This window comes from Bombus vosnesenskii, unplaced genomic scaffold, assembly GCF_011952255.1.
Source record: "Bombus vosnesenskii isolate JDL3184/JDL3185 unplaced genomic scaffold, Bvos_JDL3184-5_v1.1 scf7180000013266, whole genome shotgun sequence".
Lineage (NCBI taxonomy): Eukaryota > Metazoa > Arthropoda > Insecta > Hymenoptera > Apidae > Bombus > Bombus vosnesenskii.
Genome location: NW_022882926.1, coordinates 5,868,042 through 5,889,934, shown reverse-complemented (window position 1 = coordinate 5,889,934; position 21,893 = coordinate 5,868,042). Strand labels below are relative to the sequence as shown.

General features: G+C 28.8%; 6 protein-coding genes across 17 annotated transcripts; 2 read left to right on the top strand and 4 right to left on the bottom strand.

The window, feature by feature from the left end:
- Positions 1-163: 163 nt before the first annotated feature.
- On the bottom strand, positions 164-8,298 carry LOC117230182. The gene is made up of 12 exons (XM_033487325.1): positions 8,241-8,298; positions 7,066-7,655; positions 6,645-6,755; positions 6,272-6,522; positions 3,921-6,187; positions 3,693-3,822; positions 3,126-3,620; positions 2,923-3,066; positions 1,806-2,536; positions 1,336-1,737; positions 1,034-1,263; positions 164-960 (listed from the first exon to the last, which is right to left on the bottom strand). Exons 1-12 carry the CDS (start codon positions 8,296-8,298, stop codon positions 745-747), a joined length of 5,625 nt encoding a protein of 1,874 aa, XP_033343216.1. The 3' UTR covers positions 164-744.
- Positions 8,299-8,886: 588 nt separating this feature from the next.
- Positions 8,887-10,358, bottom strand: LOC117243542 (vesicle transport through interaction with t-SNAREs homolog 1B-like). Its single transcript, XM_033511135.1, has 2 exons — positions 10,075-10,358; positions 8,887-9,365 (listed from the first exon to the last, which is right to left on the bottom strand). Exon 2 carries the CDS (start codon positions 9,238-9,240, stop codon positions 8,902-8,904), a length of 339 nt encoding a protein of 112 aa, XP_033367026.1. The 5' UTR covers positions 9,241-9,365; positions 10,075-10,358; the 3' UTR covers positions 8,887-8,901.
- Positions 9,385-10,064, bottom strand: LOC117243543 (cell division control protein 31-like). The gene is made up of 2 exons (XM_033511136.1): positions 9,807-10,064; positions 9,385-9,676 (listed from the first exon to the last, which is right to left on the bottom strand). The coding sequence occupies exons 1-2, from the start codon at positions 10,033-10,035 to the stop codon at positions 9,465-9,467; spliced, it is 441 nt and encodes a 146-aa protein (XP_033367027.1). The 5' UTR covers positions 10,036-10,064; the 3' UTR covers positions 9,385-9,464.
- A 725-nt stretch (positions 10,359-11,083) lies between the features above and the next one.
- On the top strand, positions 11,084-13,148 carry LOC117243541 (protein unc-119 homolog B). The gene is made up of 4 exons (XM_033511134.1): positions 11,084-11,862; positions 11,954-12,067; positions 12,160-12,459; positions 12,520-13,148. Exons 1-4 carry the CDS (start codon positions 11,718-11,720, stop codon positions 12,645-12,647), a joined length of 687 nt encoding a protein of 228 aa, XP_033367025.1. The 5' UTR covers positions 11,084-11,717; the 3' UTR covers positions 12,648-13,148.
- Positions 13,149-13,163: 15 nt separating this feature from the next.
- On the bottom strand, positions 13,164-14,925 carry LOC117243539 (protein ABHD11). Of its 11 annotated transcripts, none has more exons than XM_033511129.1 (4): positions 14,909-14,925; positions 14,047-14,198; positions 13,624-13,989; positions 13,164-13,543 (listed from the first exon to the last, which is right to left on the bottom strand). In XM_033511129.1, the coding sequence occupies exons 2-4, from the start codon at positions 14,110-14,112 to the stop codon at positions 13,232-13,234; spliced, it is 744 nt and encodes a 247-aa protein (XP_033367020.1). In that variant the 5' UTR covers positions 14,113-14,198; positions 14,909-14,925; the 3' UTR covers positions 13,164-13,231. The 11 variants fall into 11 exon arrangements, with proteins under 11 accessions (XP_033367020.1, XP_033367024.1, XP_033367017.1 ...); XM_033511133.1 differs by having other exon boundaries at positions 14,047-14,187; XM_033511126.1 differs by lacking the exon at positions 14,909-14,925 and adding an exon at positions 14,369-14,683.
- Positions 14,926-15,564: 639 nt separating this feature from the next.
- LOC117243637 (transmembrane emp24 domain-containing protein 2-like) lies at positions 15,565-17,121 on the top strand. 2 transcript variants are annotated; one of them, XM_033511286.1, is made up of 4 exons: positions 15,598-15,616; positions 15,718-15,797; positions 16,467-16,807; positions 16,887-17,121. In XM_033511286.1, exons 2-4 carry the CDS (start codon positions 15,794-15,796, stop codon positions 17,034-17,036), a joined length of 495 nt encoding a protein of 164 aa, XP_033367177.1. In that variant the 5' UTR covers positions 15,598-15,616; positions 15,718-15,793; the 3' UTR covers positions 17,037-17,121. The 2 variants fall into 2 exon arrangements, with proteins under 2 accessions (XP_033367176.1, XP_033367177.1); XM_033511285.1 differs by having other exon boundaries at positions 15,565-15,797.
- Positions 17,122-21,893: the final 4,772 nt, after the last annotated feature.

Genomic DNA, 21,893 nt, shown 5'->3' with positions numbered 1-21,893 from the left:
CAATTAATGTTTGTCATCAAATTTTTCATTAATTTTCTTCATCCATTAACATATCATTTTATCTGTATTATGTATAAAAGTTACATTACATATATAACATTTATATGTAAATCTACCTACTTAGTAATTATTATAGGGTTTCATAATGAATATACAATAAACATTTAGTGTAATTAAAATATTTTAAAAGATGTAATAAGTTCCAATTTAGCAACTTATATTAATAATTATTACAAATAATAATTTATGCGCACACTAACGTTAATTTGTTGCACAACAGTTTTGTCATTTACGAAAAGAATGCGATTTGGGCGCATTTGACAACGCAATTCAGGACACTTTTTTTTATTAAAAGATGAAATTGAACTTTCGATTGATGCGAGCGAGAGTGACAAAACTATCGCGCGACAAATTGTCGCTACTGCGCGCGTAGTCTAATTCAAGTAATCTTTATATTATTAAAGTAATGGTATATCGTATTAAATTTCAGTCGTCCACTCAACTATTATTTTGCTCTTACCATTGAGTGGATAGATTATAATTTCAATTTGTATAAAAAAATGATTCAATAACCTTCAGATTCTTATAAAATGGACGGTTAAATTTTAATACTTTATGAAAAAATATTATTTTGTTTTTGAATTCCTTATATAAAATACCTGATTATATATAGATAAATGATTAAGGAAACACATTATCTTTGGTTATTATTGTGTAGATTAACGAACTAAGTTGTGTCATTGGTTAATGAGTATCTCGATTGCTTTTATTACGATTACGTAGTAATGAAGCATCCAAGAGAGAATAAGTACCAGGTTCAAATACTGGCGGATATTCAAGACCAGGATAATCAGGTGGTGGTGATGTAGGTGGTGGTATGTAAGGCAAAGTCGGTGGTGTCAATGAGTTTCTACCTATGCTTGCGTGACCTTTCTGATAGGAGGGCTGACTTGCAATACCCTAAAAATAAATACTTGTTATTATGTTAATATTTGACACAATATTTATAATTACTATTTATTGAAATATATACCTTCGATATTAAATTTGGAGTACACGGCGATGGTGTATCTGGACTCCAATCACTAACAGAACTGACCGAACTAAAACTCTGACTGAGAGTTTGAGGACTATTTCCACTGAAGGAACTATGAGATTGACTGATTCCACTATCGCCAGGACTCTGACTGCTCGATCGACTTGGTAATCGTGACTGATTGTAACATTTTTCTTTAAATAACGCTCTGTGTAATCTCGGTGACCCTATAATTTATACATAAATTATAGTCGAAGATTATTATAAAATATAACTGAAATTTAAAGTATATTATTTACCCAATAAAGTTTTTTGTGTTTCTTTAGGTAAATCAAGTGTAGAAGGTTTCTGCTGACATTTATTGCCAAACAAATTTTTCAATCGATTTGTCTTTTGAACTTGTTCACCTTTATCTAAATGCATCTCAAATGCAGCAGTCATACCTTCTTGTTCGAATGGAGAAGTTGGTATAGGTGGTGGGTGGTACTGTGCTACGTTTTTCAAACGAGTTTTATCACAATTGATATCTTTTTTATCACCTCGTCGCAAAGAGTCCAACCAATGCTTGTCTGAAGAAACATGATCACGACGATTTGTTAGATTGAAACTTCCTTTGCGACTAATGGATGCATCTTTCTTTGCACGTTGTAAAGTTTCATAGAAAGTATGAAACGTAAGGTCGTTGGTAGATCCTGAAGAACCTAAATGAAAAAGAAATCGTATCAATCTTGATATATTAAAAAGTTATTATATAAATAATGAAAGTTACCATCATTTCGAGTAAGTCGTCTTGGTGTCAGTTTCATGTCCTCTGATAAATTATTGACATTTTTAGGCAAATAATAATCATATGATCTAAAAATGTCATGATTACTTGAAGATTGTGCTTGATTTGTATAAATATTAGTATTATATTCACAATTCAAGCTCACTTGCCTCCCAGACCCATCAACAATATCTGATTTATTATGACACAAAGAAGGTTTTTGGTCATTTGTGATAGTTTTACAGTGAAATGAATTGCATGGCTTCAATTGTTGAATATTTGAGCCATCTGATAATTTTTTTTTATTAGCGTAATAAAATTCGTTCGATTTTTTATGAACCGAATGTTTTGATGATTCTCCTCTATATTCATTTCTTTCTGAATCAAAATCTTCGCTATATTGTCGCACTGCGTGAATGGTATCCATATTCCGAGAATAACCATATGCAGAAGCAGCGTTATTGACTACTTCATCACTATTTTTATTTCGAATATAAACATCATTATTGAAAGTTCCATCACTGACAAATCTGGATTGTTCATTAACAGTCTCATTATCATGAAAGTTCCTATGTTGGACATGAACGTGATCGCTAGTTAAAGGAGTCATCCGTGGTGATACAGGCCTAGTTTTCGTCATTTGTCTTTGATCTTCTTGTTGCAACAACATGAATTCTTCTAACGTAATAAAACCTTGTAAATCTTCTGCTCTTCTATTTCTGTTACTGAGACACCTAAATATTAAATACTATTTCACTAATTACTTTACAATATTCAATAGGATAACAAGAGATATGTATGTGTAAAAGCGAATAAAATGTGCTCTACTTCATTAAGGATAGTGTATAGGAAAACAGTTACAATAAGGAAAAACATGCACAAAATATATACATACATATAAAATAAATGCAGTCAATATTTTTAGTTAATTATTTTATTATGAAATGCAAAATATAACAATATTTTTAATTGCTATTATTCTTTAGTTAAAAATTTATTTTCGCGTGTACAATAAAAAAAAATAAAACCATAATAATTTAAGTTTAGTAGAATTATAAAAGATTAAATAATATAACAAAATTGATATATTAGTTCTGTAGCATGCAACATAAAATGTTACCTGTCTGTGGTACGCCTGTAATCACCCATATCTTGAGTGCTAGTTGACATATCAGTAGCACTATGAGATGCACATAATCCATAAAATGTACTTCCTGCAATCGTCATTTGCAAATCTGGCGAATTTGGAACAGAATCTTGTTTCCTGAAAAATATTCATATTTTATTTTTGTTTTAAACGAGGTATTCCATATTAACTCTTACTTATTAGGCGTAGATGTAGGAAGAACTCTTCTGTAACTTCTAAACTGTGCAGTTGGAACAGGTACATTGTTTCTTGCACCAAGGAATTTTAGATATTTTCTATCTAAACTAGCACCACTAATTTCATGATCCTTATATGAGGGAGAATCTTTACGAACAACTTTTTTTAATGATCCGAACGATTTTTCAAAGTTCGGTTTATATTCCGAAGTATGAACATTTTTAGTTTTACTTTTTTGTTCGCTATCGCTCTCGTCAGTTTCGCTGAAAAGCGCACTATTCCTACTGTGACCATCCGCACCTAAGGTTGCTTTGTTAATTGCATCTACCCATAAGGCAAGAAAATCTTCAGTGTCTGCAGCAAAATAAAATACCGTTCCTGTGTGATAAACCTTGAACGCATACTTTCTTGATTTTACTTCGGCAGCTCGTGATACGGTAAATCCTGTTAAAGCTATGAGACAGTCGGCTTTTATACTATTTTGAGTTTTAAACCTATATTTAAAAATATAATAAAATAAATATTTGTAAGATAAATATGTAGATATAAAAATTTGGTTAACGAACCTGTACAGAGAAGAGCACTTTAAAACAAACCAAGCTTTGGCCCAAGCACCACCTGCACCTCTCGTGCGGTATGTTAACCATCCTTCTAAATCACCTGTGCCTATATCTTTAACAGAGATATTCCGCTTTCCTAGTTAAAGGTAATGTAAAAATCAATAAGTATAAGTATTTAAAGATTAATATATATTAATATCTATTAAATATATACAATGTGTGACAATTACTTACTTGCAAATAATATACTTCGTTTTCTATTAGTTCTGGGACTATTGCTGGAAGATTTGCTTAAACTTCCATGCAATCCAATACTTCTAGCCACCATCATAGCTTTATTAACTACACCTTTCTCAAAACTTTTTTCCTTTTCAGACACTTTAGATTTATGATCTAGAAATTGCTTTGAAGAGCATGAACCATCTGGAGAATCCGTATTTTGAGAATAAGATTCAGTATCATGGTATTCCATTGTTGAATTAGTGTATATAGACTTCTCAACAATAGGTTCATACTTATCACAGATAAACTTAGTTTCCTTTATTTGCTTATCATTGTATTCTAAATATGTAGAATCCAAGTTTAAACTAGGTCTAAGTTCGTTATCTAGAGTATTCATATCATCAATAAATTCTAATTTTTCTGTAAAACTATTACAAACGTCAAAATAATCCTGCTTATCTTTATAATCCAAGGTACTTCTGATATGATTTTCCGTATAATATTCCAAACTCTTTAAATCTTTTCTAGTATTAATTTTTTCTGGCGTACAACACTTTTCTTGGTCATCAAACATCTTTGAAGTATTACTTATAGATGAATCCATTGTTAACTTTGAATAATATTTACGTGGAGGCGGATCTGGAGGTATTAGATGAGGTTTATTTTCTAACTTCTTATCAGAGTCAGTTTTTGTTACTTCTACACATTTGCAAGATTGCATTGCATTTCCTTGAATAATTAAATCTTCAGCTTTTGTATTATCATTCTGTACCTTTCGACAAATTTGAATTTGAGGAATGTTTCGAGTAATATTATTAGTAATATTATTATATATCTGTACATTACTTTCAGTAAAATTCAGATCACTATTTGTCCATACTTGTCTTTGAGCTTGGATATTTTCTTTTACTGATACATTAGCTTTTTTTTCTGTTAATTTTTTATGTTCTGTTAGACCACAGTGGTTTGGTCCATTAAATGTTTGAAGAATCTTCTCAAATTTATTTAGGTTTGAATTATTTTCTCCACTGTTTTGCATAAAACTATTTATTGATTCTAATTTATCTTCATTAGTTTCATAATTGGAACTTGAATTATTTGTAAAATTTTGAGTATTACATATTTTTGATATATTTTCCGTTTCTACACTTAAATTGTTTGTTATGTTCTTTTTGTCGTATTTATTTACATCAATACTAATACATTCATTATTGCTTTGGTTATTTTCTATACTGATTTTGTGGTTTGCATCAATTACCTTACACATAGAAGTTTTAAACGAATCTAAATGTTCAGATTCAGAACATTGTTTTTTTTTGTTATCTTGTGTAACATATTTATCAGTATCATTATTTTTTTTAATAATATTATCAAAATTTATTTGAATACTTTGTTTTTGATCATCAATATCTCTTAATTTTTGTTGATCTTCGGAACTCGCAAAAGTCAATTGAACATCAGTCTTACTGGATACATTGCTTACATTATTTGCAGACGGTTCTAACGCATGAAACAACTTTTGCCTTCTGTCTTCTATACTGTCAGCGTCCATTGAATCGTACGCTGGTGTACTGTAACTTTTATCTAATCTTCCTCGCTCTTTACTGTTACATATACTAAGTTCCTTACTGCTTATCGTACTCTTACTATTACTATGTTTATCCCTAATAAAATTGTTGCATTCATCTAAAGGCACACTCGTATCACTCAAGTTATTGTTATTGGTAACATTAACAGATGTTTGAGAAATTTGGCTGATTGTATTTATATTACTGCACAATTCCTCACAATTTTGGGTAGTTTTACATTCATCTTTTTTCTCGTTTATTACGCTGATTGTATTACCTATTTGAGGAACATCATGTTTCATCATAGATTTATCTTGAAACTGTACTTTCTTATCGTCAGTTTGTCCATCATTCCTTTTTTTTCTTTTATTTTGTTCTATAGATATACATGTTTGTGGTCGTATATTTGATGGTACATTATCTAAACCATGAGCGCAAGATGCTGCTTTGTCCCGCAATTGAGAAGTTGTACTATGTTCCTGTTTCAATTCTTTCCAAAATTGTTCTATATCAATTCCATGCTTGGTAGTTGGACTAGCACCAGTTATAGTAGCTCGTCTTTGAACTGAATTTCTTGGTTTTGTAGAATATAATCGAATAGATAAAGGTGGATCTGTTTCACTATCCGAATCGCTACTATCTATAATCATTGTGTCTAACATATTAACAGTATCTAGAATGCTTGCAGGTTCTGGACTGGGATTCTTTGGCCTAAACAAATTTACAAATTTATATTATATTAGAAACGAAATTGTATATATTTTATAAATGAGGTACATGTCTATATATATATACCTTGGTAATGGCATTGTAAAATCTGGTATAGTTAATAATTCTGGCCTTGGAGAAGGAAGATTGTGTTGCCACCGTGTTGTGTAAGATGTTTTTTTATTGCTTGGAAGTCGATATGGTTTTATGTAAATTTGACCATATATTTTTGTATGTCTTGGTCTACGTTTCAAAGTTAATAATACTTCTGCTGGGCTTTCGCGAAATAATTCTAAAAGATTTTTTCGTTCCCAACCGACTACAGTCTGATAATTTACCTGGAAAATATTTAAATTAAATTAAACATTTGTATTATATATTTATAACAAATAAACACAGAAAAAAACAAAAGAATAAAAAATATAATTTTTTAATTATTTAAAAAAAAAAGAAAAATTACTTGTACAATCTCATCTCCTTCTTCCATTTTACCACACTGATGTGCAGCTGATCCAAATTTAATCTCCGCAATTTGATGAGCTCCATGAAAAGATGGTAAAATATAAAATCCCTACAAAAGAAAATATTTTCCAATTTTAATTCTTCATACCTATTAGGAAATAATTATATTACTCTAACAGTTTCACTCTATAATACAAGACTATCTAAATAGGAAGTTACAGATGTGTTGAATCAATGGTTATAGTTTTATCATTAAAGGATGTAGCAGATAACTTTAATGATTATGAAGTATACTATTTTATGATTTATGTTAAATATTTTATATATATTATATTCATTACATAAAATTATTTAGAAATAAAAATAAAATAGAAGAATATTACCCTATTTTAAAAAATTGATATTATTTCAGAACTTACTAAATCATCTCCTGGCTTCTTTTTTAATGTTGCCAAATCTAAACTAGCAGGTTGTAATATCATAGGATCAGTAATATCTTGTATTATATAATCTGCCAATTTTGCTAATTGTCCACAAATTGTTCTAATTTCTTCTATTGGTTTTTCTGCAAATCTATCTCTTTGTGCACATGTGGCCATTTCCAAAGCTAACTTCATTAATTCAACTTTTTTGTCATTATATTCTAATTGTCCACTAAAGGGAGGTCGATCAAGCCACCTTACTAATGGTTTTACAGCCATTATAACTGATGCTACATCAGATAATGTTTGGGTTGTAACAGGCTTCGAATCTGTCTGATGAGACAACTCATTTTGTAAACTATGCGCTTGACAAGACAGTCGCAATGCCAATAGTTGCAGATTTTCACGATCAAGTTCATAATGGAAATTTCTCAAATATTCTACTGCTTCAAGAATAATTTCCTGATGACCAAGTTTCAATACCCCAAGGTGTTCTAGGTCTTCGGGTCTCAAACTTAATAACTGTTGTCCATTAACACCATGATTAGTAAAGCTATGCACATAGGGAAGAACAGAATTATCCAAACCTAAAACAAGAAGCATTTTTTTCTCTAAAGGATTCAATTACTTTAAGAAAAAAAGGATATTGTGAAAGTGAAATCATAATATTTTAATGAAAGATTGGTACATGAATTTGAACAAAGTTATAAGAGAAAAATAATTATAATTTTTGCTTTTATAATAATTACTCATTTAGTATTTCGTTTCTTTCAAAAGTAATAATAATGAAAAAAACAATAATGAAATTACGTGAACAATAATCATTTATAAACTCCTCCGAATATTAACGGTGCAGATTAGGAAAATAAATGAAAATATTGCAGTTTTAAAATATTTTTAGGAAAGATTTAGTATTACTAAAGATTCGTTTTATAATGATCATTTACGAATTATGTGATTGTAATGAATAATTGAATAAATACTGTTTTATACATGCAATAAAGGGACTGATTAAAAGGAAAGAGGGGTGAAGAGACAGGTGCGGGCGTATACTGCAAAATTTTCACACGCAAATTTTCACGACATTGTTTCTGCACATAATAGAGTACACTTGTTCCTTAAAATATATCGATGTATAACACTGATTCAAAAGGAAATTCAATTTTTCGCACCTTTCAACCATTCGCACACTTGTTCAGTTTTCCATTCAGCAACATTAACATACGCCATGACCCGATCATCTACTAATTCATAAAATGTTAAAGATTCTCCTTGACTCCTCAATCCTTAGTCGTTCTAATTTCCAACATTAACTAAGTATAGAATAGACATGACATTATATATGAGACTTTGTATCTCATGTTCTGAAATACCGATCTCGAAAAAAACAGAGTGTTTTTTACGCCCTCTGCAGTTTGCTATGGCGAATCATTGACTAAGTTTTCAGTCTGCTAAGTCGATAACTGTAAAATACGTATGTACAGTCGATGACTTAAAAATAACTGTGTACATATGCATACATATTAGTAACAAGTATTGTGTAGTTGATAATTTTTCATTCAATATCATATACCAATGATTTTCAGGGTATATCAATTTGTAAAATTGCATCAAATTGTAACATATTTATTGTTTTACATATAATTCATTGGAACGTATTAATTACAATGTAACATTAAATAAAATGTGCACATATATTATATTGTATAATATATATTACACAGGACATGAATAAAAATGCACTGAATGCTTGTGCGTATATACATATAAATTAATTATATGTATATATATATGTTTATATACAACATTGATAATATTTACAATCTATATTTCTTATATAAATTTCTTATATATAATAGCACCAAGTATAGCTATTTCCAGTAATATAATTAAAATTAATATAAATTTATTCATTAAAATTCTTCTTCGCATAACATTTAATATCCTTCTTGTCTTATCTAATTCTTCATCTGTTTGGGATAATCTTCTATCTGCTCTCAATAATCGTTCCCTTTGTTCATTCAGTTCAGAAATTACTTCTGTTCCTATTTGTTCACTCTCAACAGCAACTGCTTGAGATCTAGCAATAGATTGTGATGAGCGATCCAGTATTGCATTTCCTTCTAATAATGTCCGTCTATGCTCTTCCTCCCAATTAACTCCAAGATTCATTGTGACAATATTAATGAATATATTCACAACAATATTATGAAATAATAATTATATTCACAACAAGAAAACAAACGTCCTTTAAAATGTCAGATCTGCCATAATATCCAAGAATTCACTTTGATCAACTGAAATCATAGGTATAATTTGCAAAATTATTTATAATATAAAATGAATGAAATAAACAATAAAATTAAAATTTCCTCAATAATTTAATTAATTCAAAATCAAATTCTTGTTTTACTAGAACCATCTTGATCCAAATCAAATTCTTTAATCATAAGTTCCATTTCCTCATTAGTCAGATTACAATCAAGCTTTTTATTAAGTTTTTGGAGATCTTCTACTGTTATCTTGTCATTTGCAGTCTCATTTGTAAATAATTTGAACACATATTTAATTTCATCTAAAGGTTTTCGCTTATTTAACTTTTCTGATACTATGTAAGTGTAAAATTTAATTAAGATAGTACTGATTATGAAAACACACGCATTATTTATTACAAACTTTCTTAAGAATATAAATAACAGATTATTTGATTAAATTTGATATTTTTTGTTTAAACGTACCAATGTAATTAAAATCTTCGAAACAAATTTTATTATATCCACGCTTGTCATACATTCGTATAATAGATAAAATGTAAGATTTTTTTACTGCAAATCCCAAAGCTTTTAATGCAGCTTTCATTTCATGATAATCTAAATAACCATCAGTATCAGTGTCCATTAAACAAAACGATTCCTTTAAGCGTCTCTTTAAATTTTCCGTACGAACATTCTTTGTAATAGTTGACATAATCGACAATAAATATTAATAAAATCGAGTTGAGTTTACCTTTCACTTATCTTGTAAAACTTTCTTTTGTTGTCAACAAATTATATGTAGTTATATTCAGGATACACACTTGTTATGTTATATATTATTATATATCTTGAATATGCTTCCGATAATACATATATAAATTTTCTGTTTATTGTAAACATATGAAGGCTTCATGAATCTAACATCGTGAAATATTAAACTACTATTCAATCACTATTCACTATGATCATATAAACAGGTCTGGACATTCGTTAGGGAAAACCGTCCAGCTTTCGAGTCGAAAAACATCAAGATGGAGAGCATGGAAAGGTCTGCTCTCAAACTACACTCTGCGAGACAGACTACAATCATTATAAACTGTTCTCGACACTCTCTAGGGGAAATCATCCGAAAATTGAGTCGTGATAGAAATGAGTAGCTAATCTACTGGTCGTGACCACGATCATATAAATAAGTCTCGCCATTCATATACCGAAGCCTAGGGAAAATTGAGTCCTGTCAAGTTGTGAAAAATCAACATAGAAAACATAAAAGCTTGGCTGCACATACGTGGCATGATGTGAATGCCTTAGACAAAGACAGAGAACTTTATTTATCTTCATCTATCTCGTAAGAACGTGAATCTTATTGACCTTATACATATGATTGTAGGTTCGACAATTCCTACGGAGTGAGATGTTAACATTTTGATATCTTATGTCGTATATAACATTAATTTCCTTATTAGCAACATGATGGCGTTATCGCGAAACTCGCAAAAGCTCACATATACGCATTCATTATCAATGACGTAGTCAAAAGTAATGCGTTAATCGGTGCATGATTGCTTCGGCGGTAAAATGAGTGCCGACCACGGTCACAATAAGAGTCGTAGTAGTGATGGTAATATAGCGGCCTAAAAACATCTTTCGTCGCTTACTGTTACAAAGACGCATGCGCGTGTTTTTCAGAATTTCGCGACAGCGCCACTATGCGACTAAAAAGAGAATTAGAATACATCAAAATCATGATCAAAATGATCACATTCCCCGCTAGCAAAAATTCTACGAATTGCCGAATCTGTGTATAAAACCGTAGTTACATGATATTGCAACTATTGGCTAAAATGTGTTATTCACCAATTTTTAAAATTGTAAATTAAAATAATTTGTAAAAATTCTATTTTGTTGCGCACATAAAACATACAACATAAATATCTGTTTGTCAACGTATGCGTAGTTTAATATTCTAATTCTCTAAATAAATATATATGTATAAAATGTATAATTCTTTAATTTAATTTTTAATTGAAAATTCAATTTCCCTGGAAATCCACGAAGTACTAGTAACACGAGATTTCTAGTTATTTTTTTTTACTTTCTTAAATAAGTGATCAAGTCGATAGTTTCTTCGATAGCCATAATATCACGATTAATACTGTGTATAAAACGTAAATAATTATTGACATATAAAGAAATGCCACAATATACGTGCAATGGAAGTAACATTGAGTATATAAATATTTTTACAACGAAAAATATTAGGTAAAATATTTTTGACAAGGGGAAACCTCATTTAAGGATATTCAATGAATATCATATGTGATATTTTATAATTGTCATACGTGATCTCGAATATAAATAATTGTCTTTATATTGTTCAATTACGCTTAAATTATGAGTGTTGATAGCGAGAATAAGTCAAATGAAGCTATTGCTCCGTTTACACCATCAGCAGATCAGGAAAGTACAGATAATAGAAATATTCAGGAAACAACTATAACCCCAGAAATGGTGCTACGATTACCTACAATTACTGACAGTAAGATAGTATATACTGATATTTTTTGTATTTCAATATATTAATAAATAAGGAAGATCAAATATATATTACATATCTATATTAATTTCAGAGTATTTATGTTCTCCAGAGGCAAATATTTATGACATAGATTTTACAAGATTTCAAATCAGAGACTTAGAGACAGGAGCAATATTATTTGAGATAACAAAACCACCAGCTACTGGTTAGCAATTGTAGATATTATAATTAATGATAATTACAACAAAATTTGACACAAATGTATTTATAAATGAAATTTTATTATTTATATCTTAGAATGTGATTCCAATCAAGATCTGGAACCAGAAAATGAAGAATCTGGTTGTGAGGATGCTAATACTGGCCGTTTTGTACGGTATCAATTTACACCTCAATTTCTTAAACTAAAAACTGTCGGAGCTACAATTGAGTTTTTGGTGGGTTCTAAACCAGTGAACAATTTCCGAATGATTGAACGTCATTTCTTTCGGGATAGATTGTTGAAAACCTTTGACTTTCAATTTGGATTTTGTATACCAAATAGCAAGAATACTTGTGAACACATTTATGAGTTTCCTACTTTACCTGCTGACTTGGGTAAGCAATAAATAATTTTTCAATGTGATTTTATTAATTTCTAATATATAAAATTTACAGTTTCTGAAATGATTGCAAATCCATTTGAAACACGTTCAGATTCGTTTTATTTTGTGGACAATCAATTGGTCATGCATAATAAAGCTGATTATGCATATAATGGTGGACACACACATGATGTACTTTAGTAGATAAAGTCAGTAGGAAACTTGCACTTTGCAAAAAATAATTGTGATAATAGTAGCAAATATTTAGCTAATTTAAAATTCCAAATTTATTTCTTTTTATAAATAATTGCAATTTTCACAAATTTTTAGATTAATGTTTAAAAGTTGAATTTGCTTCACATGCAACTTTTCACTCTTCTAATTGAATACATATCTAATTGAACAATTTTCTATATTGAACTTATAGCTAAATAAATGTTTTTTAATTTTATAATAATTAAAAATTCTATTATGATGCCTAATATTTAAATAGTTATTATTTTAAATATGGCCTTGTGTAAAACTGTTTGTCAGTTTTATCACTACTAAATCTTAACTAATGACATTGAATGTATTTTTTATGAAAGCAGCAAACAAGAGGCTAAAGAGATGAGCTTTGTAAGTTTTTAACAAGCACAACATTTATGATTTATTTATACTGCATAAAATTATATTTTACTCCACTATTTTTCTCTTGATTTATGTAATGTCAAAAACTTCACAAATACATGTATATATTTACAAAATATACTGTGTATTTTTTTTACATATGAAATGATAATAAATTATGTCTGATTAACGAAATCAATTGTTGTTTTTAAAAACTCTGTTGGTTTATCTGCATGAACCCAATGATTTGCACCATTTATATAAGTAAATCCAGCGGATGGGAATAATTTTTTTATTTTATCATGATCTTCTACTCTTATATAATCACTGTTAGAACCACCTATAAACAATGTCGGTCCATTGTATATTTTTGATCCTACATCTGGAAATACAGCTATTTGTGATGCAAAGTTTTGCTCTAATACAGGTAAATTTACCCGCCATTTATATTTCCCAATATCTGCTTCTACTAAATTCATTACTAAAAACTGAAATAAAGAAAATGTTAGTTTATATGAATGACAGCTATTTTAACTGTTTATATGGAATATAATAAATATTTAATTACCTGACGTAAAGGTAATGATTTAATAGCATTTGCAAGTTGATCTCTTATACTAGTACGTGCTTTTGTCAATGTTGGGATTCCTTCTAAATTTGCTGTGCGCATGGCTTTGAATATTTTTTCCATTTCCATGAGCTGAGGACTGACCCTCACCGGAGACATATCAACTATTATTAATTTCTCTACTAGCTGTGGGTAATTTAAAGCTACATACATCATCGTGGAACCACCCATGCTATGTCCTATTAATATAGATTTTTGAAATCCTAAATCATTCATAAGTTGAACTATATCCTGTGCCATATGACTATATGTCATGTCTGAAGAATGTGGGGAATCTCCATGATTTCTTGCATCTACAGTTATCACCTATAAATTTATTTTAAGTATTCCTTGCATTACACAAAATCCGGGTATCTACCTTACGGTCTGTATCCCGATGAATTGTTTTTGATAATAAGTTCCAATTAGTCTTTGAACCAAAAAGACCATGCATTATTATTATAGGTCGCTTGGAAGCATTTTTATTCCCATCCATAGATTCATAGGAAACATATGCTAGTTTTACTGGTATTACACTTGAAAATTAGTAATGATGAAACAAGTACTATATTTTAACAATTGTATTATATAAATAATACTGTGACAACATTATATATACATATATATATAACAATTAAATTATATAAATGATACTGTGACAATACTATATATATATGTATATATATATCCATGTATATATACGTACGAATCAGAATTGCTACGTATTTGTTTGGAAGATAAATATGGTACAAAAGATGAAGTAACAACGAAATCTTGTCTTCGATGATGGTGAAAAATATTTCGCGTTATTATGTATCGGGAGCACATACCACTCATACTTCCTACTTTTTATTTTTTAACAATGTTTAACAATAAATTTTGATTGTTTCAGAAAAAATTTGTATTTTATGTTGCTTTTTTATAACATAAAATCATGAACCATGAATGAACTACATGTGACAGTAATACATTATCAAATAATACTACAATCTAAACTAGATTAGATAATAATATACACATAATATGTATAAATAAATACAGTAATATTTTGTATTATATAAAATGTTTCTGTTATATGCATCCGAAGTTAAATAAGTCACTTTTAATATAGTGTTTCATTCATTATTAAATATATATACACTATTACGTTAATTTAATAAATTGATGGTAAATAATGAATTAAAAATTGTTTTAATCAGTAAAAAAAGTGTTTCACTCGAATAGTATAATTATATAAACATCGTACTTCTACAAGCGCGCTAAAATTTTGATGTTATTGTTTTGTAAAAGAAATACAAGTACATACATATTTTAAAGATTATACTTTTAAATTGATTGACGTTTTGAATTGAATTGAATTTGAATTGAATATATTAAAGAATAAAAAATTATTTAAATCATTAGAAACCTAATCTTTAGAAAATATGTTTAGAAGATTTAGATTTCAGCACAAAATAAAATAATTAATTCTGTAAAATTGTAGTTGTAATAATGAACTGTTCTTTTATCAAATTTCCAAATCTATTCGAAATTTTACTCGCAATTCTCAGAAGTGCTGTATAGGCTTACGATCTCATAAATGTATATCTCTAAGTATATATTTACGTAATAAAAGTAAAATAATTTTTATTCAATATTTAAACATATTGTAATTGGTACTTTCTAGTATTATATTATAAGAATAAAATAGACGAACAATTAGCCTTTAATGGGTATCTCAATATATTGATTAAACATTAATATGATGCAAATCAATATGTATATATAATTGTAATTTTATTTTGGTTTTTGTTGGAAACACCTAGCTTTGTTTAATAATTACAAAAATATCTGGAATTTATCATTTTGACGGGTTTGATAATTCTTGTAGGACGTACATCTATCTATATTATTTATTTCACGGCAGAATGCATACGTGGCGCTGTGGTAGCAACATGCCACTGTGAAGTGGCAGGTAAAAGACAAATCGTATGTCGATTTTAATTGATTCAAATTGTAATTTGATAAAATGAGGTGGCTCATTTCGTGTTTATTCCTAATTTTTTTGAGCTCCAGAGTAAACTGCTATTTTATTACCGTGGACGCACATGCCGAAGAATGTTTCTTTGACAATGTGGAAACAGGCACGAAAATGGGTTAGTTTCCACTTCTGTACTTATTTTTAATATATGTATTATAGATAAATATTAACTTTCAATCTTCCAAAATGAAACTTTGATATAAAATTGCTCTTATGTTTCGAGATGAATGTTAATCGAAGAAATTTCTTAGTATTAAAAATACACGTATTAAACAAAGGTTCTGTTATTGCTTTTGGAATTAATATGGTATAAATCATGTAAAATAGTATAAAAAAATCTTTCCACATTATTAAAAATTGTTGATTTAGATAATTAAAACATTCTTACAACTTGATAGGACATACATACAAGTATTTACTCAAATCTGTTAGAAATATCATTATTTTAAAAATGTTCTAAACAACTTGTTTTTATGCAAATAGAAGTACTATTTTATTTCAATTAGCATAATATATTACAATAAGAAATATAAATCAAATTTAAATTTATTAAATTTTTATTTGGATAATATTTTAATTCAATAAAGATTAAATAAACAAATTTGGTAAAATTATTGGGATTTTATAATTTAAAGATTTAGATAATAAACTGTAATAGTACTTGTCTAATGTATTTATATTAGTATATACCATATGTTAACTTAGATATATCCTTATTTATTTCATATAATATCTTTTAAAATAATGTTATTATATTCATACAAAAATGATATTATTTTCATAGGTCTTACATTTGAAATAGCAGAAGGTGGATTTCTAGACATAGATGTAAAAATAATTGGTCCTGATGGAAAAGTAATTTATCAAGGTGATCAAGAAAGCAGTGGTAAATATACATTTGCTGCACATGTTGATGGTGTTTATACATATTGTTTTGGCAATCAGAAAAGTAGTATGACACCAAAAGTAGTGATGTTTAACATGGATATTGGTGAAAATCCAAAGCCTGTAGAAAACACTTCAGATGGGAAAAATTCAGATTCACACCATAACAAAATAGATGATATGATAAAAGAATTAAGTACAAGTTTATGGGGTGTGAAAAATGAGCAAGAATACATGCAGGTAATTTCTCTTTAGAATTTGTGCTTCATTTCCTTATGTTTTTTTAAAGCTTTTAATAAAATTAATATTTTACTTTTAGGTTAGAGATCGCAATCACAGAGCTATCAGTGAAAGCACAAATACTCGTGTAGTTATGTGGGCATTTTTTGAAGCTATGGTTTTGGTTTGTATGACAATAGGACAAATTTTCTATCTAAAACGCTTCTTTGAAGTTAGAAGAGTCGTCTAATTCAACATATGCAATAAGAAAATACACTCATTGTACATTTTTTTATGTGATTAAGTTATAATAGAATTAAAAAATTTCAACATTTTGAAGTTATTTCCTTCCTTAAATTTGATATTCTAATACACAATGATGTTAAGAATTTATAATATTATTAAAAAAGAAATATGATTTCTTATGATAATTTTAAAAACATTAAACAAAATGTTTTTGCACTAATACTAGCTAAAAGAATTTAGTTTATATATAACTTAAAATATATATCATACATAAAATCTAATTATTCTCATATTAATAATCATTCAGAGTTATTTTTATTAAACAAATATGTACAGAAATTTGTATTGAAATATTATATCATTTTCATATTAATTCAATTTAAATTCTATAACTTACACTAGAATTTAAAATAATATTTATACAATTGTACAGAGTTATATGATTTAATAAAAAGATACTAATTAATCATTTGATAATTCTATTAGATATATCTAATATGTCTTAGATGAATCAAATTTTATTTAAATTTTATTTAGCTTTTTCTGTCACATGGATGTCATGTAGTGATTTTAATCATTCTGATATAAATTAGATTAGAAACAATAAGAGAAGAAATTGATATTCTTTATAAAAAATGGTATGATATCTTGGTATGTACTTATTTATTATTTTACTGCTATGTGATCATTGAATAAATATTTCAATATGGGAATATTTATGAAAAATAGTTGAGATTAGTTCATATGTAAAAAAATAAAAATTTGTTTTAAGTTTAAAATTAGTTTGTTTATTATTATGTAGTTCGCTCAATGATATAGATGGTTAAATAATATTTGATATAACATATTAAAAAATGTTACATTAAAATTATCAGATATTAATTATTAATTAATTATAGGTATAATGATCATTTAGAACCTTTCTTTCCTTTTCTTTAAATTTTATGGTGGAAACAAAATTCTTCGCACAATCTTCTGAACATATTTTATGTTTGAAATTCAAATATGATTATTCGATTAACTAGATTTCTGTTTTGAAATATTGCGGAAACATTGAAACCATTCATAGTGGAGCTCTCTCGTCAGATAACTCGTCTGATTCGTGAAGCAAGCGTGAGAATAAATGAATGAAATAAGAAGGGTGGTAGGAGCACTCTTCTGGTATTCACCCTAGGGCACTTAAGTTAGAAAGGCTCATTGTCCGCTCCTTCTCATTAGATGCCACCTAGCAGTTTCATCGACCCTACGTAGTAACAATACTGTGGATGCTTTTTTTCCTCCTCCTTGATCTGTAGCTGCAGGAAACACGAGCGGATTGCATGTCTCGGTGTCTGCTCTAATCCCGGCCATGATTATACCGAAAGACAATACTTTTGGTACTCCTGCGGCTAGTGTGAAATGTCGGAAACGGAATTGGCAGTATTGCTTCTGTTGAACTATTCGTTCGATCGAAGAAAATTTCAGACCTACTACTTTTATGCAAACTCGAAGCTTTGAATAAATGAAGATATGGCTATGTATTACATATGTCTTTCTTGCCATTTATTATTAATTACAATGTTTTATTTTTCTCGAAGTGATCTCATGATCGGTCAATTATGGCCATATGGTTTACGTTTTAGCCGTGATACTACTTGATTATGTATTCTGTCAGGCATCCTGTCCCTGGACATTGTCATTAACACTCGTTATCTCTTAAAATTAATTGCAATGCTTCATACAGTTTATGGTTTGTAATATCTATCATGAAACTAATTTACATGGAACAAATAGTTATAATTAAATGGTAATTTTACTGTAGCCTACGATTGTGCAAAATATCATTGTAATTCTTATCATTTATAAATGTGAATCGACAAAATTGCAATATTAATTACTATTAATTATTAAGTTTTATGTGCATTTAAATATCATGTGAACGTTACAGGAAGTTAACAATTAAATATTATAGGTTCAAAATAATCATTTATCTATATTTCTAAGGATTATACTTTTTATGTTGTGTAAATCTCGACTAAGGATCGCAATAGATATAAATTAGGTACGTATAATAATCGGGAAGGTGTTGATTTCGTTGATGCCTTTTATTCACACCGTCCAGCCGGCATGTAATCAGAACTTTAACAGACGATACAAGACGGTATAGGTAATTATTGAGTTTACTAACTGTGCGATTCGATCGTGGTCTCATATAACAGGCCAGCATTGTGAACGTCATTGAAAAACGTAACATACGGTCGTAAATTCATCGCTATTACAGTGCGATATGCGAGCGAGGAAAACGTTTATTATAAATGTTTCACGAGCAACTATGAATAACGGGTCATACAGTTTACTGAGCGAACTTTTTCTTTTCCTTTCTAAAGATCTTTGATTATAAACGTTTGCTTAATCGACGATTACGTATGTCCCAGAGGGAACTATGTATTACTTGATATGTAGTTTGGAATATGAAGCTTTTTCAGCCATCTAAGGTGTAACGGGCGTAGAAAATGTAGAAAGCATTCATACATCGATACATTTTAAATAACATCATCAAATTTTGATTTATTATCTAAATGTTGTAAAAGAATGATTTCATGTATATAAATCGTTAGAACTATTCGATATAGATATTATACAATACAAGAAGTTGTTATCACAGTATGATATTCCAGATATACTTATTACAATTCTAATTATTGTAAGAATACAATATCTTCATAACAACGTGGATCATTATTACGAGGCTTTTATTTAATTTACATACAATCTTAAATAGTATTATATACATGCAGCAAAAAAAAAAGAGAAAAAGTTTAGTAATTTCACTAGCTCCCAATTACTTGGATCAGAGGAACTGCTCTATAATTTAACGCTCTGGTTGGCACATGTGTTCTTGACAAGAAATATGCAAATTTATTAGAGCAATTGCACGACTCTAACGAGGGGTCTTAAGGTGTAATTACCACTGTCCTATCAATGTCTGAACAAATTCGACCAACTGGAAGAATTTGTAATATCAGACGTCCCACTCGGTTTATTCAGTTGAAAAATTACTCTTTTATACAGTTGAAGTTTTGCTAAATGCCTTGTTAGTATAATTCTATTGTATGAAATCTTTTGAATGGCTATAGAAATGTAGATAGATCTCATGAGATCTAGAGAAGTTGGAAATGAATGAAATCAGGTAAGTCCTACACGACGATTGGAAAACATTGATTGTTTTATTTTATATTAAATTAGTGTAATTAAATTAATTTAAAATATTCTATATAAAATATAGCGTAATTAAAATATCTTTAATCAAACTCCATGTATCTGCAAATAAAACGTTACAAAAATTCACACGTGTATCTTGTATTTAATATAGAAAAAACACTCCATACGAAAGGAAAGGATAGAATGTATGGAAATTTTTCAATGACACCATCGACAGTAAATCTTGTAATTAATCGGCCATAATATTTATTATCCGACCGTGAAGAAAGATTCACGGGATAAGTTGGTAGATTTATCGAGGATACGAAGGGCTTGGCCCGAAACGGAACAAAAAAAAACGCTACTAATTAAGGAGAGCGATTACACGTAACGGTATAATTAAGAGAAAGGAAGAAGAATTAGAGCCGGTACTATGACAAATAAACGACTTTATCCGCACAGGAATTAATCGAACAGGCGAGGAACACGGCTTGCTTAACGAGATATAATGTACTCGGTTTGTTGAATTTATCAGGAAGATTCTGATTAGTTCAGAGTCTCGTGAGTTCAGGATAATCATATGAAATAATTTTATTCTTCCAAGGCAATTATTAAATATAAATATAATATCAAGAAATATAAATATCAAGAAATTATGAAAAAATTGTTATCCTATCTTTCATTTATTTTATCATAATAAAAAATAGATTGTTTCATGCTTTATCAAATATTTGTGATAATATCGCAATTGAGCGCTTCAATATAATTTTTAAAAGGTCGATATCCTTCTGCGATATTCATTTTGTATATTTATGGTGGAGACCAAAAGATTTGACTGGTCCAGTTCATAAAGGGATAAACTCAACATGTTACCAAGAAGACTGGTAAAGGAGCGTTCTGTTCCAAATGAAAAGACGAGGAGAACATATAAAAGAAAGACAAAGATCCCGAAGTTCAGAAGTGCCGCCCGTCAGCCTATTACGTTGATCTGTTAAACCACTACATATGCAAATTTCGGTAGGCAGGGCTTGTAGTTAGTGATGCGCTCTAATATATTTCGAATTGCATAGAAATTAAGATTTAAGCGCCTTTTACTATACATATAATATATGTATATTATAATATATTATATTATACATATATAATAATAGATTAGCTATAATACATTTTAAAATATTTAATCTAATATCTTCTTTAATCTAATGTATTGTGTAATAAAGAATGATACGTTCGATAAATTATTATTATTATCACGGCAATCATTGTCTGTACGTAATTATTTGTTTCAGTAATTTTTTTATGAAAACGTTTCTAAAATAATTTTTGCAAAAAAAAAACCGCTATTTCAATGTCAGTTCGATGATAATAGGTAGAAGAACCTGAGAATGAACCCGTTCAATTACCAGAGCAGAACGTGTTTACATGTAAAACAAGTGGTTTATCGTGTTCATCGATGTGAGTAAGAGTTCTGCCTTTCTTACTAATGACCCAACTTCATTCCGAAGGGAGACTACCTTTAAAGGCGATAATTGTATCGACATTCTTTTTTCCACTGAGAGTTAAACATTGTACTTCAACTAATCCTGATATACATACAAAGGATTGCTGTATTTCATACTTAGTATTTTTATTGTACTACATACCTAGCATGTAATAAATTATATTTATTTTGAAAGAAAAG

Excerpts from the sequence above, each read along its gene's own strand:
- LOC117243543 (XM_033511136.1), bottom strand. The coding sequence starts at position 10,035 with ATGTCAACTATTACAAAGAATGTTCGTACGGAAAATTTAAAGAGACGC. Across the intron at positions 9,677-9,806 it reads CGAAGATTTTAATTACATTG|TATCAGAAAAGTTAAATAAG; the intron begins GTACGTTTAAAC and ends ACACTTACATAG.
- LOC117243539 (XM_033511122.1), bottom strand. The coding sequence starts at position 14,499 with ATGAGTGGTATGTGCTCCCGATACATAATAACGCGAAATATTTTTCAC. Across the intron at positions 14,199-14,368 it reads ATACGTAGCAATTCTGATTC|TGTAATACCAGTAAAACTAG; the intron begins GTACGTATATAT and ends CTAATTTTCAAG. Across the intron at positions 13,544-13,623 it reads AATCATTACCTTTACGTCAG|TTTTTAGTAATGAATTTAGT; the intron begins GTAATTAAATAT and ends TCTTTATTTCAG.
- LOC117243637 (XM_033511285.1), top strand. The coding sequence starts at position 15,671 with ATGAGGTGGCTCATTTCGTGTTTATTCCTAATTTTTTTGAGCTCCAGA. Across the intron at positions 15,798-16,466 it reads GGAAACAGGCACGAAAATGG|GTCTTACATTTGAAATAGCA; the intron begins GTTAGTTTCCAC and ends TTATTTTCATAG. Across the intron at positions 16,808-16,886 it reads ATGAGCAAGAATACATGCAG|GTTAGAGATCGCAATCACAG; the intron begins GTAATTTCTCTT and ends TTTTACTTTTAG.
- LOC117243541 (XM_033511134.1), top strand. The coding sequence starts at position 11,718 with ATGAGTGTTGATAGCGAGAATAAGTCAAATGAAGCTATTGCTCCGTTT. Across the intron at positions 11,863-11,953 it reads ATTACCTACAATTACTGACA|AGTATTTATGTTCTCCAGAG; the intron begins GTAAGATAGTAT and ends TATTAATTTCAG. Across the intron at positions 12,460-12,519 it reads TACTTTACCTGCTGACTTGG|TTTCTGAAATGATTGCAAAT; the intron begins GTAAGCAATAAA and ends TAAAATTTACAG.
- LOC117230182 (XM_033487325.1), bottom strand. The coding sequence starts at position 8,298 with ATGGCGTATGTTAATGTTGCTGAATGGAAAACTGAACAAGTGTGCGAA. Across the intron at positions 3,067-3,125 it reads CCTACATCTACGCCTAATAA|GAAACAAGATTCTGTTCCAA; the intron begins GTAAGAGTTAAT and ends AATATTTTTCAG. Across the intron at positions 1,738-1,805 it reads ACGACTTACTCGAAATGATG|GTTCTTCAGGATCTACCAAC; the intron begins GTAACTTTCATT and ends TTTTTCATTTAG.
- LOC117243542 (XM_033511135.1), bottom strand. The coding sequence starts at position 9,240 with ATGAATCTTGGAGTTAATTGGGAGGAAGAGCATAGACGGACATTATTA.